The 16,740-nt window shown below is 33.8% G+C and overlaps 4 protein-coding genes and 3 non-coding genes across 9 annotated transcripts; 3 read left to right on the top strand and 4 right to left on the bottom strand.

Moving 5' to 3' along the window:
* Nucleotides 1–109: 109 nt before the first annotated feature.
* On the bottom strand, nucleotides 110–1,319 carry BNAA09G26810D. Its single transcript, XM_013807159.3, has 2 exons — nucleotides 1,032–1,319; nucleotides 110–964 (listed from the first exon to the last, which is right to left on the bottom strand). The coding sequence occupies exons 1-2, from the start codon at nucleotides 1,185–1,187 to the stop codon at nucleotides 380–382; spliced, it is 741 nt and encodes a 246-aa protein (XP_013662613.1). The 5' UTR covers nucleotides 1,188–1,319; the 3' UTR covers nucleotides 110–379.
* Nucleotides 1,320–1,509: 190 nt separating this feature from the next.
* LOC106367395 (probable methyltransferase PMT24) lies at nucleotides 1,510–5,274 on the top strand. Of its 3 annotated transcripts, none has more exons than XM_013807160.3 (8): nucleotides 1,510–1,843; nucleotides 2,319–3,212; nucleotides 3,286–3,435; nucleotides 3,510–3,891; nucleotides 3,982–4,156; nucleotides 4,236–4,505; nucleotides 4,596–4,790; nucleotides 4,887–5,274. In XM_013807160.3, exons 2-8 carry the CDS (start codon nucleotides 2,358–2,360, stop codon nucleotides 5,128–5,130), a joined length of 2,271 nt encoding a protein of 756 aa, XP_013662614.1. In that variant the 5' UTR covers nucleotides 1,510–1,843; nucleotides 2,319–2,357; the 3' UTR covers nucleotides 5,131–5,274. The 3 variants fall into 3 exon arrangements, with proteins under 3 accessions (XP_013662614.1, XP_048596038.1, XP_022548378.1); XM_048740081.1 differs by having other exon boundaries at nucleotides 1,562–1,890; XM_022692657.2 differs by having other exon boundaries at nucleotides 1,562–1,840; nucleotides 2,318–3,212.
* Nucleotides 5,275–6,111: 837 nt separating this feature from the next.
* Nucleotides 6,112–9,213, top strand: LOC106363252. The gene has a single exon (XM_048740082.1). The coding sequence runs from the start codon at nucleotides 6,660–6,662 to the stop codon at nucleotides 7,281–7,283; it is 624 nt and encodes a 207-aa protein (XP_048596039.1). The 5' UTR covers nucleotides 6,112–6,659; the 3' UTR covers nucleotides 7,284–9,213.
* LOC106400963 (auxin-responsive protein SAUR64-like) lies at nucleotides 8,516–9,279 on the top strand. The gene has a single exon (XM_022700335.2). The coding sequence runs from the start codon at nucleotides 8,726–8,728 to the stop codon at nucleotides 9,158–9,160; it is 435 nt and encodes a 144-aa protein (XP_022556056.2). The 5' UTR covers nucleotides 8,516–8,725; the 3' UTR covers nucleotides 9,161–9,279.
* Nucleotides 9,280–12,529: 3,250 nt separating this feature from the next.
* LOC125578788 lies at nucleotides 12,530–12,618 on the bottom strand. The gene has a single exon (XR_007316871.1). It is a non-coding gene; the product is annotated as a small nucleolar RNA Z196/R39/R59 family (small nucleolar RNA).
* Nucleotides 12,619–12,790: 172 nt separating this feature from the next.
* LOC125578844 lies at nucleotides 12,791–12,876 on the bottom strand. Its single transcript, XR_007316925.1, has one exon. It is a non-coding gene; the product is annotated as a small nucleolar RNA snoR4a (small nucleolar RNA).
* A 44-nt stretch (nucleotides 12,877–12,920) lies between these two features.
* Nucleotides 12,921–13,010, bottom strand: LOC125578840. The gene has a single exon (XR_007316921.1). It is a non-coding gene; the product is annotated as a small nucleolar RNA U31b (small nucleolar RNA).
* Nucleotides 13,011–16,740: the final 3,730 nt, after the last annotated feature.

A 16,740-nucleotide genomic window follows, 5' to 3' on the forward strand; every position in this document is an offset into this window, starting at 1 on the left:
TCTACTACTTCACCATTTAGAAGGTGAAAACACTCAAGTTCTTACGTTTGATTCAGATAACTATGCATATGCATCTTTATATAATAGATGTAAGACAGAAACTGAAAGGTGCACCAGTTACAAGATGTAGTTTTATTTAATTGCTGTATGGAATACACTTGTAACCTTACAGAATCAGCCTTGTCTAAAAAAATACAAGTAAACTGTTTCGGAGACATCGTTGTTCCCCAACTAGAGCCATTTCACCATTCATTCCAGACATTCATATAACAATAAATAGTCACAAACCAACAGAGAAGCAGAAAACATACAATAAACACTTGAAACCAAATTAGATAGATATACGTCTGAGCTGCTTTCCTCAGACTAACAAAGCACATTAGAACACGTCTGGATTGTACCGACCAGGGATGGAACTATTGTTCTGCTGCGCTTGTTTCAAATGAAGCGTTAGAGCATAATTATTCACCTCGAGAGTCCTCAGCTGTTCCTGGTATTGAGTAACCATCTGCCTCAAACGCTGCAACTCCTGGCTTTGATCTTCGGTTTCCTTCTGCCGCTTCTGTTGCGTCACCACGGCTCGTTTCAGCAAACTGTTCTCCTGGACGATAGCTTCTAACTGCTGCCTTAACATCAAGTTCTCCTGTTGTAGACTGATCTGCATCGCTGCGTCGGAACCAGCACGCGTGTTGATGGACTTCTCCAAAGCTTGTAATGCTCTTGACGCACGGTCTTTGGCGTCTTTCATGTCAGAAGCATTCATCATCTCCCTTACAAATAACTCAACCCACTCGTTACCATCCATGTTCAAGACTTCCTCCTTCCCTGACGATCCTCCTCCTTCAACTTTTGCTTCTTCCTGGATTAGAGATGATTCTGAACTCTTGTCTAAACGAAGCTGATTCAAAGATCTAATAGCGGAATCAATATCATCTCCACATTCCTCGATTGCCCGCTCAAGAATCTAATTAAAAAAGGCAAGAAAAGTAAGAATCCTATGCGAACCCGAGAAAGAAAGTTTGAAACTTTACATGAGTATCCATGTCGGGGAAAAGGGCGGCGAGGTGAGGGAGGAGAAGAAGGGAGGAGGAGGAGGAAGAAAAGCGACGGAGTTTCTTGGAGAGGGGAGGCGAAGAAGACAAATCCTCGAACACAGATCTCTTGCTCCCGCAAACAATCGCAGACATGTTATCTGCTTCCTCCCTTCTTCCTTCAGACCTGATCTCTCACCCTTTCCTTTCCTTTTTGTTTTTTTTCTTTTCCTTTCTCAGAATCTCTCCAATCTGATGATGATTCTCGGAAACCGAACAGAAAAGTCAAACCCACCCTTTGATATAATAACACAACAAGAATCGGATCTAAATGGATCCGACAACAACCGGGAGTCGGATCTACATTTCTCACAATGGGCTAACACGAAACCTACTAAAATGGGCCTAATGGGCCGTACCACGAGCCTTAACTGTTTCCCTCATTCAAAACGGTGTGTGAACTAAAACATATCGTTCATACTTGATTGATAGCTTAGCTGTCCGTGTCGGTGGATCTTCAAAAACGAAGTTTCTCAATTATTGTTTAAAGAAAAAACATGGCAAAGTCAAAAAATAATAATTAAATCGTTGGTGGAGATCAGATCCAAATTCTGGTATATTAAGGCCGTAACACACTACTGTATGATTTGTATAGTAGTACTATGATTTGCTTCACCACTTGCTCCACTGAGATTATATAAAGAGCGGATCATTCACTCTCTAATCCGGATCTGGAGATTTCTCTTATTCTCTCTGCTCATAAAGTTGCAATCTTGGGAGAGATTTGAAGCTGCCAACACCCTTTCTCTCTGGTATTTACAGCAACTCTGTTGCTTTCTTTTTATGTTCTTGCTTCTGGGTACTTCTCTAAATCCAAGATTCATAAATGCTTCTTCTTTGTTTTACTTTCTGTTTGCTCTTAGGTTAGTTCAAACTACTATGACTTGGGTTTTGGCTAATCATATTTGATCTCTTCGTTTAAGTGTTTTTTGTTGATTTTAGTTGGGGGTTTTTAGATCTTTAGTCATTTGTGTTCTGTGGTATCATATTGTCATGTGATTAAGCTCAGAACTGTTGAATAAAGTATTGTGCTTTTGGTTTTGGGCTAATGTTTGATCTCTTCAAACAAAGCCTAAAGAAACAAGATCTAGTAGAGTCATTATTAGTCAATAACGTTGACTTCCATTTCGTAGGAACCCCAACATCATTTTAGCTCTTCCCTTGCTTCTTCTAAACTTTCTTTTACTCTGTTACTTAAAGTCATTGTATTCTCTTTGGGTTTTGCAGGTGCATTTTGACTAGGGATCGTGCCGTGGGTCTAGGAACATGGCGATGGGGAAATATTCTCGTGTAGACGGGAAGAAGTCATCAGGCTATGGCTTAACCATTACCATAGTTTTGATCGTTTCTCTCTCTATGGTTGGGGCTTGGATGTTCATGTCTTCCTGGTCTGCCCCTACCGAGTCTATTGACTTCTCTTCAAGCCAGACTACTAAAGATGTGGAAACTACCACCAAGACTGATTCCACTAACGAAGAAGCCTCCAAGAGTCTTCCGGATGAAAAGACTGAGGAGACTGAAGTTGTGAAAGAGAGCAATGAGGAGAAGCCTGATCCTGAGAAAACGGAGGAGGCTGAGGAGAAAAAGGAATTTGAAGACAAAAACGGTGAAGGGGATAGAAAAGATGGGGAGGGTGAGAAAGAGGCAGAATCAGAAAGTGATGAAACGAAGCAAAAGGAGAAGACACAACTTGAAGAGAGCTCAGAAGAAAACAAATCCGAGGATGGTAATAAAACCGAGGAGAATACTGAAGAAAACACCGAGAAAAAGACTGAAGAAACTGAAGAGAACACTGAGAAGAGTAAGGATGTGTTCCCATCTGGTGACCAGGCTGAAATCACAAAGGAGGCGAGCACAGGAAGTGGGGCTTGGTCTACCCAATTGGATGAGTCGCAGAACGAGAAGAAAACTCAAGTCTCCTCAATCAAATGGAAAGTCTGCAATGTGACAGCTGGACCAGACTATATCCCTTGCCTTGACAATTGGCAAGCTATCAGGAAACTTGCCAGAAAGCATTATGAACATCGCGAGAGGCATTGTCCCGAGGAGTCTCCAACCTGCCTTGTTCCTCTTCCCGAAGGGTATAAGAGATCCATCAAATGGCCTAAGAGCAGAGAAAAGGTAAAGCTTCTTGAGTTCCTCCTTTATGTTTATTTGTCATTGATACTTATGTTTTGTGTGTTTTGCCACACAGATATGGTACAACAATGTTCCTCACATGAAGCTTGCAGAAGTCAAAGGACATCAGAACTGGGTGAAGATGAGTGGTGAATACTTAACATTCCCTGGTGGTGGTACTCAGTTCAAGAACGGTGCTCTTCACTACATCGATTTCCTCCAAGAGGTACACTTTATTCATTCAATGTCTACACAACTTCCTCATTGACTATTAACATTGATATGTGTCATTGGTTGCAGTCATATCCTGATATTGCTTGGGGAAACAGAACCCGTGTTATATTGGATGTTGGGTGTGGTGTTGCTAGCTTCGGAGGCTATCTTTTTGACAGAGATGTGCTTGCTTTGTCGTTTGCTCCCAAAGATGAACACGAGGCGCAGGTGCAATTTGCTTTGGAACGTGGTATCCCTGCAATGTCGAATGTTATGGGAACCAAGAGATTACCTTTTCCAGGATCTGTTTTCGACCTTATCCATTGTGCTCGCTGTAGAGTCCCTTGGCATATTGAAGGTGGTAAACTACTTTTGGAATTGAACCGTGCATTGAGGCCAGGTGGTTTCTTTGTCTGGTCGGCGACTCCAGTTTACAGGAAGACCGAAGAAGACGTTGGCATATGGAAAGGTTTGGAAACTTTGTTTTTGGATATGAATATAAGACTATAATGCAATTGGTTCTTAACTAACTTGTGAGATGATTTTCTCTGTTTTGTAGCAATGTCGAAACTCACAAAGGCAATGTGCTGGGAGTTAAAGACGATTAAGAAAGATGAACTGAATGAAGTGAGTGCTGCCGTTTACCAAAAGCCAATGACTAATGAATGCTACAACCAAAGATCTCAAGAAGAGCCACCTCTATGCAAAGACTCTGATGATCAAAATGCCGCTTGGTAGTTTATTCACAACTAACTAACTAACTAGTCATGCAATGGAACACTTTTGCTAAGGCATGTGTGTTGTTTGATGCAGGAATGTTCCACTTGAGGCATGTATGCACAAAGTGACGGAAGATTCGTCAAAACGTGGGGCAGTTTGGCCTGAAAGATGGCCACAGAGAGTAGAGACAGTTCCTCAGTGGTTGGATTCTAAGGAAGGTGTATATGGAAAACCTGCACAAGAGGATTTCACAGCAGACCATGAACGTTGGAAGAGTATTGTTTCAAAGTCATACCTCAACGGTATGGGAATCGATTGGTCCAATGTGAGAAATGTGATGGACATGAGAGCTGTCTATGGAGGGTAAGTTTTGAAAAAATATCTTTCACCAGTACAAAATTGTCTCCATGTATCCGTTACTAAATGATATATTTATCTCTCTCTTGGTTTCAGTTTTGCTGCTGCTTTGAAGGATCTGAAGCTGTGGGTGATGAATGTAGTTCCTATCGACTCACCAGATACGCTTCCAATTATATATGAACGTGGTTTGTTTGGAATATACCATGACTGGTGTGAATCATTCAGCACTTACCCTCGAACTTACGACCTCCTTCATGCTGATCATCTTTTCTCTTCACTCAAGAAGAGGTATGTATTTATACACTACAGTCACATATATGCATCTCTGTATCCTTTTCTTGATTGCAAAATCTGATGACCATATGTGTAAACAAAACCCTTTAGGTGCAACTTGGTGTCGGTAATGGCTGAAGTGGACAGGATTCTAAGACCACAAGGGACTTTTATAGTAAGAGATGACAGTGAAACGATAGGAGAAATTGAGAAGATGGTGAAATCTCTGAAATGGGATGTAAGAATGACACAATCCAAAGATGGAGAAGGAGTGCTCGCTGTTCAGAAGTCATGGTGGCGTCCTACAGAGGTCGAGACCATTACATCGGCAATAGCAAAGGCAGGAGAGGTTTAAAATAGTTTGATGAGTAAGTTGTTTCTTTTATGATCACGTTGATTGTTTACTTGTATTATTAGTCCAATATTTGTATCCTTTTTTTGCATTGACGAAAATATTATACAAAGACAATTGTCTCAATAGTGTAAGCTTTTATGAGTTTTTGAATTGGTCCTAAACACCCATGAAATCTTTTATTATAAATACTGCAGCAAACTTATATATACTGTGTATATTTGAACTATAGCTTTGATGTGTGTATATTTGAACTATAGATATGATGAGTCCATGTATTATGCATCACTTATTCCGGATTCTCAAAGCTTGACTTTTTAATCCCAACAGATGTGGACTTCCCTTTGGCCTTTATAAGTTACCATTCAAACAGCTTATACTTCATGATCTCCGTATAGAGACCAGACCTATTAACCAACTCACAGGCAAAGCTGACCCTATTAATTAGCCTTTCAAATCCTTCTAGCCATATTTATCCTACTCCAATACTTTTTGGTAAGAAGAACGTCTGATCCTCTCTGTTTGAGATGTTAGTTAGACTTTTCATCCAACCTAAATACTCAAATACTTATACTTAGATTATGATAGTGAGATATGGTTCAAAGTTATTTCACTATTTTATTTGAAGAATTGGTTTATTTTGTCGATTACTGTCATTTCGTTCCTATTAATATTTTTACGAAAAATATACTCTTTGTTAAATGTCTATTTTCATTTCTAATGCAAACTTAAAATATATAATTATAAATTTACATAAATAATATTTCTAAGTAGAAAGAGAAATTTGTGTGATAACTAGTAAAACTAGGACAGTACATGGTAACTATGAAACAAAATAATAAAATCAAAATATATGGAATAAGATGAATGGAATTAGTTTAAAATGGAATATTTTCATTCTGTTTATTCATAATCAAAATTGTAGAGGAATGTTTAGAAATGTTTTTCTTCGTTTTTTTTTTGTAATGTTAATGTAGTTGAAAGAATGAGTATTTCATTCTATTTATGTCAAATGGTAAAAAAAATGTAATAAATAGAATTAATCATTCCACATCATTATATTTTAAAAAATAAATAATTCAGTTGTAGCTTTAAAAAAATAAAAGATATATAATAGAAATTTTAATGTTGTCTGAAGTATACTTGTTGAAAAATACAAAATTGAAACAGGAAAATTATTTGACAAGCGTAGTCGAAACTTTTGAAATAATGATAAACCTAAAATTAAGAGAATAAAAATAAAAATATAAGAGTTAAATCCAAAAAAAAATGAACAAGCAAGATAAAAGGTTTTTTTTTTAAATAGCATACCAAAATATATCTGCTTAGATACTTGTGGGCCCAACGCAGGGCGGCAGGGGAGTGAGATAGACTCGGACACTATAAAACTCATGAACAAAGTAACTTGGTCCCTAAGACTCCACCATAATTGTTGCCTCTCAGTGTCTTTAGGGTTTTGTAACAAAACGATCATTCTTCTCATTATCTCCATCTATTCCAATCCGATCACTCTTCTTGAAGATTAACGAGCGATGGAGATTGCTTCGAGCAATTTGAGATACGAAACTAAAGATGTTGGGTGCAAATCAACCAGTTCCTCCTTCTTACACATAAACCCTAAGTTGAGACGAGATGGCAAGGAAAGGCGCGACGTTGTTATGGAGACTCCAAAGAAACGCAAACATTCTGATGAAGAAAAACCACCTGAGAAGAGACAAAAGAAGACCTTCGAAGCTTTGAAGTCTAAGTTTACAGAACCGGTGGATGCAAAAGCAATTACGGCCAAGTTTAAAGAACCGGTGCAATATTTTACGACCCTTCATGATACAAAGAGGAAGTCCAAGGTTATTACAGAAAAACCAGGTGATAAGACTGAGACTCAAGACCACAGTTTGAAAGACTTGATAGTAAAGGCGCGAGAGAAAGTGCAAGAAAAGAGACAGATCGATCATAGGAACAATGACATCGCAAGCCAGAGGATAACTGCTCGGTTAGCCTTAACTCAGATGGTAAAAACCGTTGATTTCGATGATCATCTTAAATATCACATGGAATTAGAAAAGCTTGGATGTGATTTCATCAGTGATCAAGTCAGTTGCTTGTACAAGTTCAGTCTCTTGTCAAGAAGCGACTACTACATTGATGAATCTAACTAAAATCTGAGAAAAGTGTAGTTGTGATCTGTCTTTTTGTTTTTATTTGTTGTATAATATGTAGAACATGTCTGAAGTTTCTCTTTTCAGATTATATATGACAAAGTTTCAGAGTAATTATGTTTATAATATTTGCAAAAGTGATCAAGCTACTGTTATTGCTACAAATAGTAGCAACTCCATATACTTAATTAATACAAGTATAGTAGCTACTCCAAATACTTTGTATAAAGATGGAATAGTGCATGTCTAAGAGTTTCAAATTTGCATCAACATTAAACAAAATTCACATCAAACCAAACCAAAATTATTTGGTCATGAATTTGTGAAACCAAACTATATATGCAGATGCAAAAGGACTGCTCAGATCTAGATCCAAGTGTTACAACTGACTATTAAAACTTTGAATAAGATTCAAGATTTCAGTCAAAATATTCCACATTTCACTTGATGACCTATGAAAAGTTTGGATAGTCTTTGTGGTAGTTTACTATTTTGGGGAGAGGATTGCAGATGCAGCAGTGACATCTGCTATCAGAGCAACTAGTTGACGAGCCTGAAGGCAAGCACCAATGTCAAAAGGATGCAACTCTGAACCATCATAGAGAAGATTCAGGCCCGCATGAAGACAAAGGATCTGCGAAGGTCCACGGCCCGAGCTCGATAAAAATGACCCATACTTATAGCTTTGGACCCTTGTGTGTTATATTCGTGATAAAAAAATTTGTAGGCTTATCCTAAAGTATTTCTCTATGAATATCTTTGAATGGGTAAGAACTAATAGAGACACTTCATAAGGATCTTCGTCTTTGATTCAACAACACATGTATTTCTTTGCGTCTATCTATTTCTCTGATCATTAATTGAAACCACAACTTTGTCCCTGATTTCACCAAAGATTTGTTGTCCCCTAATAATTACTTGACCTAATATTTTTGTGATCACATTCTAATAGATCTACTAACCAACATGGGACCCTTATGCTAATAAAAAACGGTGTAAAGAAGCATGAGTCTGGTAGTTTTTGGCTTCTCTTGTATATATACAAGTTCTCAACTTCTGTTGTAAGTATATATATATATATATATATATATATCTTGTTATATAAATATATAACTTTCATTCCCACATGATCATGTCTTCTCACCATAAGCTTATAGTCCACAATTTGTTTTGCACATACAATTGATTATGCCAACTTGGGACCATCATTGATCAGATAGAGTAGAAACATAGGCATGTGTTGTGTCTTGTTAGGTTTCTCAGGAGCTTGTCATAAAGCCTGTCAAAGCTAATAGTTTCTCCTTCTATAAAATGAAACAAGGCAATGGTATTTTCCATCATTTATTTCTGTCACAGAATCACAGAGAGCTCTACATCAGAACTTACAAATCTGTTCTCTTTCTTTCTCCTTCTTACTTTTTGGATTAAATATATTTTAGAAAATGATAATGAACACAAAGAAGCTAATGAAGATGGTCAAGAAATGGCAACAAAGAGCAGCCCTCCATAGGAAAAGGATCTCATTTCAGAGGTCGAGTTCTAGTGGTAGCAGCTCAACGTCAGTAGATAAGGGTTGCTTTGTGGTTTATACGGCGGACAAAGCCCGCTTTACTTTTCCAATAAGTTACCTGAGCAACTCTGTTTTCCAAGAACTCTTGAAAATCTCTGAAGAAGAGTTCGGCCTCCCCACCGAAGGACAAATTACATTGCCATTCGATTCTGTTTTCTTGGAGTATCTTATCAAATTGGTCCAGCGACGAATGGATGAAAATACAGAAAAGGCTTTGTTAATGTCAATCTCTAGTGGTAGATGTTCTTCGCAATGCTCTTTGCAACTACAAGATCAAAGTAGTTGTCAACATTTGCTTGTATTTTAGAGTGTAGCAGTTTCTGTATTAGATAGACACAGAAATACAAATTATTATCTTCATCTCTTCTCATCAAAGTCAACTTCTATTGCAAAACAACTTTAATGTCACTTGTGTTCATGCTTTCATATAAAGTTGTAAAGAAAATCTTCAAGATACTTCACTAAGAAATACCTAACAATGAAAACTTTGGGTCTCAGAAATGGTGCAGCTGTTTATAGGAAAGATGCGTTCCTATGATATGAACTTAATCTGTACCGAAGAAATAAGAATTATTAAAAGAGTAGTTGAATTTTGGACGTTTAATCTGTGGACTTATTATCTACATGGTCATCATTTTCTTCTTCAGTATGACATGTTTCTTTTTCACCAGATCATGTGCTGTATTTCGGATTTAGATTACTTTTTACTTAGCGCACATATAATCTATACAGAAGCATGAGTTTGGTCTTTCTGGTTGCGCTAGCGGCTCTTGTCTCCAAGTGAGAGATGCTCAAATCTCAATGCATGTGGATGTGGTAACAAGAACATAACGGTCAGCAATTATTTTTAGTATAGACTTTTGGTAAATATTTTGAAAAATATTTGGTTTTTCAATAAGTTACCTGAGCAACTCTATTTTCCAAGAGCTCTTGAAGATATCTGAAGAAGAGTTTGGCCTCCCATCAGGGGGACCAATCACCTTGCCTTTTGATTCGGTTTTCTTAGAGTATCTGATCAAATTGATCGAACTACGAATGGATGGAGATACAGAAAGCTCTGTTAATGTCAATCTCTAGTGCAAGATGTTCTTTACCATGCACTTTAGAACAACAAGAACAACTGTTTGTATTTTAGAGAGCTAGTGTATAGCAATTTCTACGTTTGTAAAAAGTTAATTATGTTAGATTATAAAGATTATTTCAGAAATACTAACCATTCTTTTTGCTTTTCTTTTAGACTTCTGTCTCATCAAAATAAACTTTCATTGTAAACAAAAAAAAAGTGAACTCGTTTGTTCACTCAAACTGTTTTTTTCCTGAAACTTTCTATCATAAAAACTGGTAATGAGGTTAGAGTTTTCAATCAATCGTCCTTATGCATCTCTCAGAAGTTTTCAATAAATGTACCTCTTTCTCTGATCATTGTAAACCACATTTGTTGTACCCTAATAACTATTTGGCCTCCTACTCTTTTTTTGACTCACATTTGATTTAGCTGATAGATCTGCAAACTAACCTCAAACCATTATGCAAGTAAAGAAGCATGAATTTGGAATTTTTACTTCTCTCGTATATACAACTTCTCAAAGAGAAAAGTTGTGTATAATATAACGGCAACAACCTCTTGTAATGCTGCAGATGAGCTTGTCCTAAGGTTGGTTGTCTGGTAATGCTGCAGATGAGCTTGTCTTAACGCCTGTTCAAATAATGAAAGAAATAGATATCCAGAAATCTTTTCTTTAATTTTTTTTATCGTTAAAAAAGCAGAGTCCGATTCGGTTTAAAACTTGAATTTGAAAAAAAAACGGTGAAACCGGTTAAAAACCGGTAAATCCGGTGACCCGGTTCAATTTCAAAACTCGGTTCAATATAAATAACATATAAGTAATGTATTTTCAATTTTTATTAAAATATAATATTTCATAATTAATTTTTACTATTTAATTAATTTTCTCTTGATTCTTTTTTTAAGATATTTTTTTAAATAAATCTCTTTTTCACTTTCATATTTTGTTTTCATTTTTTTATATTCATAAAATTTAAGACTTTTACTTATAAAAATAATTAAATATGTAATTTAAACAGTCATTCATTTTTTTATATGTTCACTTATTAATTAGATAATAAACAATATGTATTTTAATATGTTCTATGTTCACTTTCACTTGTATATATTGTATATATAACTAACCTTAAGATTATTGTTTATTATCTAATTAATAAAAGAGAATATAGAACATATTATATGTACTAGAGATTTTTTCCGCGCTTCGCGCGGATTGTGTCTTATAAATTTATTTTATTTATAATATTATTTGTCGGTTTTTTTCTTTTATATTAACTTCTTGTTTTTCCAATGTTAGTTTTTCTTAATTTAAATTTATATGTTTATAATTTTTCATTTTTCTTGTCGTAGATGGAAAATTATATTTTTTATTGATGGTTTTTTGTATGTGACAGTAACATAAACTTTTTGAAATTTTAAAATAATGTTATATATAGTACGATTAACACATTAAAGAAGAGAAACATATTCAGACACATTTTACACAGGTTTTATATGCATAATTTTAAACATTATATATGTATATATTATAAGTTTGAAACATGTAAATGCTTTCTAAAACTAAATACTTGTTCTGAGTTTACATAACTTATCGAAAAATTTATCTCTTTTTAAATTCAAATCACAAAAAATATCAAAAAGTTAGTATAGATGAGTTTTTTAGGCTTTTAAATCAACACTGAAAAATTACATGAATTAGATAACGACAGTTTTATAAACAACTGGATAAAATTTGACCGAGCCAAAGATTTTCACACAATATATTCTTTCTTCTTCAAATTGCGAAGAGCCTATAGGCACAAGAAAAAAATCATAATTTTTGTTTTCACTTATATAACATTTTTTTTCTTTTTACACACGGAGTTTATTACACTGCTATAAGCAATGGAGAACTCTATTCATATAAGATTCACATCTATGCATTTTGACAAAGAAGAATTTTAGCCATCTTTAGTTCATATACACTATTTTCTCTATGATTCAAAACTTAAAATTTTAATTATTTTCTCTTTATTTATAATTACAATATAAGTTATAAACTATATATATTATAAATTAATAATTTATTTATCCTTGAAATCTAACGATTAAAAATAGAACATAATTCAAAATAGATATATGATTCTCTTAATAAATTAGCAGTTACAAATTTGATATTTCTAGAAATATCAAAAATTGTATGTTAGTTAATTATTTTCTAAATGACATTTATTTTTAATTCTTTTTGGATGAGAATATTTTGGCTGAGGTGGATAATCTCAAAAGCCTTGAATTTAGTCCCTTTTATATAGTAGGATAATACATTTTAGATCTATATAATGTAAATATATGATTTATTTATCTTTAAATAGAAAATCCAGTTCGACCAGTTGAACTGGTCTGATCTTTTAACCAGTGGCTTTACCGATCTTTTAACCAGTGGCTTTACCGAGTCGATATCCGATCCGGTTTTAAAAACATTGTAACAAAAGTAAAAAGTCAATAAGGAAAAAAACAACGGTCGCTATATTTAGTAAATAACTTTTTTTTTGAAAAAAAAAAGTCGTAGAAGGTATAACTAAACAGATATCATTAGCAATTCCTTTAAGGAAAAACATTTGAAGAGAAGACTGCAACCTCAGCCGAAAGATGGTGATCTAGAGATTAATAATCATGGGATTATCATTAAATATGGACGATTTTATTCATCATTGATTGCAGTAAATCAACAAAAAGAGTGTCTGGAAACTCAAAACAAAGTTAAGTCAGAAAAGAGGTCAGATGGTAATGGACTAATGCATGTCTATGAATCAACACTTGTAATCCACACAAAGACATAAAAAAAGATATCTTAATAAGATTAAAAAAACACGAATTGTATTATTGAAAATAGGATCAGAAGACATGGCAAATCACTCATACTGCAGAAGCAGATCAGACTGGGTGTCACAAAACAATTATGCCATTTCATCATATCCACAGTACTAAATCATTAAAACAAGACACTTTTAAAATATTGAGAGAATCAGACGAAAATAGTCAATCACCATGTTGCATACCATCGCAATGGATGCAAGTAAGACTGGGGCGACAATTCCTTATCATCACTTTCTCCTACACGTACAAAGGGCATCTACACCATAACTTAGCTAATAAGATTCCTATACATAACAATAATCCAAGCAGGATAAACAGAGATTGCTGCAATGAAATTAGCTTATTCAAGCCGTCTTTGGTGTTTTTTTTTTTTGCATGTAAAAGATTTCTAAAGGTTTTCGTTTTATATAAAAGCAGACGACTGGTTAGGTTTTAGGGTTTCTCTCTCCCGCTTCGCTTTTCGTGGGCCTAGGCCTTCTAATCTACCGTCTTCATAAAAAGCCCATTATTCGACAACAGTAAGGATAGAAAGATACTAAGAGCATGTACAATGGTGGATTATAGCAAATCCTTAGCTATGATCCTTAGTACTTTATCATTAAACAAACATTAAAAAATGGTGCACAGTTAAGAAAAGTTAAGAATGAATCCTTAACTAAGGATTAAAAGGATGAAGTCCTTAATGTGTTGGCGCTGTCTCATTGGTTTGAGATTATTAATTTTTTTTTTAACTCTAACCATGATTCTTAAACCTGATTAGTAATTTTATTTTTAACTCTAACCATGATTCTTAAACTTGATTAGTAATTTTCTTTTAACTATAACCATGATTCTTAAATCTGATTAGTAATTCTTTTTAAACTCTAACCATGATTCTTAAACCTGCTTAGTTTGAAAATTTGTGGACATAGGTACATTAATGTTTGAAAACGATCTTGGTTTCATGCGATTTGGGATTATCTTCTTCTCTTATTTTGAAAGAGTCAATCTATTAAGGTTTCAAAACGATTTGTGTTTGAATTGATTTGGGAAAGTCTTCGTTTGTAGTTAGTGTTTGAAAACGATTTTTGTTTGTAGTTCAAAGAGGGTTGTGTTGTGTTGTGTTGTTAAGATTTCGACTCTGTGATTCATTACGATTGGAGTGTTGTGTTCTTCAGATTGTTTACCCAGAAGTACTATCTTCTTCTCATAGATTAGTATTACTACTGTGTGCTCTGTGAATTATTTAATGTTGTGAATTCTTTACGGTTTCAGATTCTTTTCAGATTGTTTATAAGTCATATTCTTTAATGTTGTGAATGTATAGGAGAACAAGTTGATTACTTTTGATGTCTAATTTCTATCTTGTAAATCTCTTTCAGGTGAAGGAAACATGGAACAAAATTATATCTAAGGACTCCTAATTAGATATACCATTGGACAAACATTTTTTATTAGAATTCTTAACTATTCAAACAAAAAAAAATTACTAAAATAATGCTAAGGACTCCAATGGTGGTAACACCATTGGAGATGCTCTAACTAAATCATAAGCGCTTAAGCGCTTGTGTTCTTTTTAGTCAAGTTAGGATACTTTGTATTTGTCATTCCATGTTCACTATCGATCTTTATAGAAAAAGACAAACAATGTCTTCGTTTTTATTGACCTCGTTTTTCTGATACGGTTCTTGATTTATTGCTTCTTCTTAGTCCACTTGTCCTAAGTTTTAGCTTAATATATATATATATATATATATGTATTAATAGTTTTTGGTACATGTGATGTATAATAGTTTGCGTAATCAATTTGAACCCTAAGAAAAAGGAGAAACATACATCGCACGAATTTTATTCCATGACGCAAAGCAAACGAACGGAGGAGGTCTTTCACCTTTACACTCGACATCCTTACGACAGTGACTCTCTCTTTATACCACCAACCCTCTCTCTTTTATTTTTGCATCATCAAACCCAAAACTACATTATATACTATTTTTGTTAATTTTTTTATTTTTGAGTCCAGTTGCTTTAATTTTATGTACTTATATCACTTATACCGAGTTTATTTGTAGAGAAATATAAAAACTATTTCAAGCTTTATATGTGTTTATTTATGTCACAACAAGTTTTATATGTATTTTCACAAAAAAAATGCTTTTAGCCACATGAAAATTTTAACATCTAAATGATTATGACAAATTTTGACTGAGTGGATTCACGATATGATTCATATATGCATTCAATAAAATTCACAAACAAATAAATAAGTGGATCATATATAGTATGGATTAATTACTTCCTACCTACAGTTCATAACTTGTGCTACTGTCAAAATCAAATTGAAAATCAGTTATATGTTCTCGTTAGAGAAGAACGTTTTATAAGGTAACTCAAACTCACTGTAACCTTTTGAAAACAATGTCACCTTATCTTTAAATGACCGATCAAGTTCGAGACAGTTGAGAACATGATGTACACATATAAGGATTGTGTTAAATCCATCAATTAGAATAATACTTCACACGACTAGCTCTTTCGATCTATATAATAACTCGTGACGTCATATAGTCAAGTGTACATTCTAAACTAATTTCCAAAGTTGATCTGAAGGAAAACTACAAATAAGCAAACCAAAAGTAAGAATGTATAGAGTTAGATAGAGCTCGTTTTGGAGCTACATAAGTTGAACAAGTCTCTTTTCATAAGTTTTTTCTTTCAAAAGTACACCTCCATTTGGAAATCGCAGATCTTTTATATTGTTTGAACGAGTCACTCTTTTCATAGCTTATGTTAATAAAATCACGGATCTAAACCCCACCTGATGTAAAAGACAATGCCTACTTGTACATCTTATTACCTTAACAATTGTTATAAATATGGCATTCAATAAAAGTCAAATCAGATACGTACCATTCTAGCAGATTGAAAACTGAATCGGACAGTAATGTCCATTGCAAATGTCATATATTAGAGACGATTTTTACTTCTTGCCTCTAACTATTAGATTTTAAGTTGATGATATAATAGTTTTCTTATCCCGCTATGTTCCTTTTCAAATATTTAGTTATATATCCGGTTTTATATAAAGTTTATTCACGCCAGAAAAAAATTATTTATACACATAATTGTTTATGTTCCAGTTACATGGTAATGAAGATATCTAAGCGACCAATTCAAACTTAAGAGTGAATACTTTATTAAAAAGGGATTGAATGGATTCATAATATATGCAATTTTTGATAATATTGAATGAGTCAACGAAAAAACTTTGTATAGTTTTCTACTATGTTCTGTACATTTCAACACTGTTTTGGTATCAGTTTAAGATTTTCTGACCAATTACTTCGTCGTTAGTCTCTTTAAAAGAATAACTATGAATTTCTAAATATTTACCTTTTTTTACTAATAAATATTTATCAATTGTTACTGCAATATATATACTTTTACCACAAAATTATATACAAACTGGGGAAATGAAAAGGAATATCCATAGTGACATTCTGGCATATGCTTCAAGATAATCCTGATGTGGTTTCGCAATATCTTATTTTTAACATTACCCAAGCCGTAAAGCAATAAGACTAAATTGTGAATCGGATATTTACTTAAAATATAAAAGTAAGCCTATGATGTTAACCCAAGTGAGTCTACTATGATGTTAACCCCTTAATTATTTTTATTTTTTATGTATTATATTATAGCTCTAGCGTGAAGAAATGAAACTACCAATAAATAAAATAAAACAACTAATGGGTCCAGTTATATGATGTAGTGTGGTATATATTATACTGAGTTAATTTATATTTAATTATCCTAACGCGGTCCTACTCGTTTTTCTCTAAAATTATGTATTTAGATTCTTTGGTAACGGATAAATTTATATTTTATTTCTGTTAACATGCTTAAATATATAAAATTCCATTTTCAATTCATGAACTAAACAATTCAATCAAGTGGTGATGGTTAAATAACTAAAGGGTTCTGAT

Source organism: Brassica napus, chromosome A9, assembly GCF_020379485.1.
Source record: "Brassica napus cultivar Da-Ae chromosome A9, Da-Ae, whole genome shotgun sequence".
Taxonomy (NCBI): Eukaryota; Viridiplantae; Streptophyta; class Magnoliopsida; order Brassicales; family Brassicaceae; genus Brassica; species Brassica napus.

Coding starts and splice junctions, on each gene's coding strand:
- LOC106367395 (XM_013807160.3), top strand. CDS start 2,358: ATGGCGATGGGGAAATATTCTCGTGTAGACGGGAAGAAGTCATCAGGC. Junction 3,213..3,285: donor GGCCTAAGAGCAGAGAAAAG/GTAAAGCTTCTT, acceptor TTTGCCACACAG/ATATGGTACAACAATGTTCC. Junction 3,892..3,981: donor AGACGTTGGCATATGGAAAG/GTTTGGAAACTT, acceptor TCTGTTTTGTAG/CAATGTCGAAACTCACAAAG.
- BNAA09G26810D (XM_013807159.3), bottom strand. CDS start 1,187: ATGTCTGCGATTGTTTGCGGGAGCAAGAGATCTGTGTTCGAGGATTTG. Junction 965..1,031: donor TCCCCGACATGGATACTCAT/GTAAAGTTTCAA, acceptor TTTTTTAATTAG/ATTCTTGAGCGGGCAATCGA.
- LOC106363252 (XM_048740082.1), top strand. CDS start 6,660: ATGGAGATTGCTTCGAGCAATTTGAGATACGAAACTAAAGATGTTGGG.
- LOC106400963 (XM_022700335.2), top strand. CDS start 8,726: ATGATAATGAACACAAAGAAGCTAATGAAGATGGTCAAGAAATGGCAA.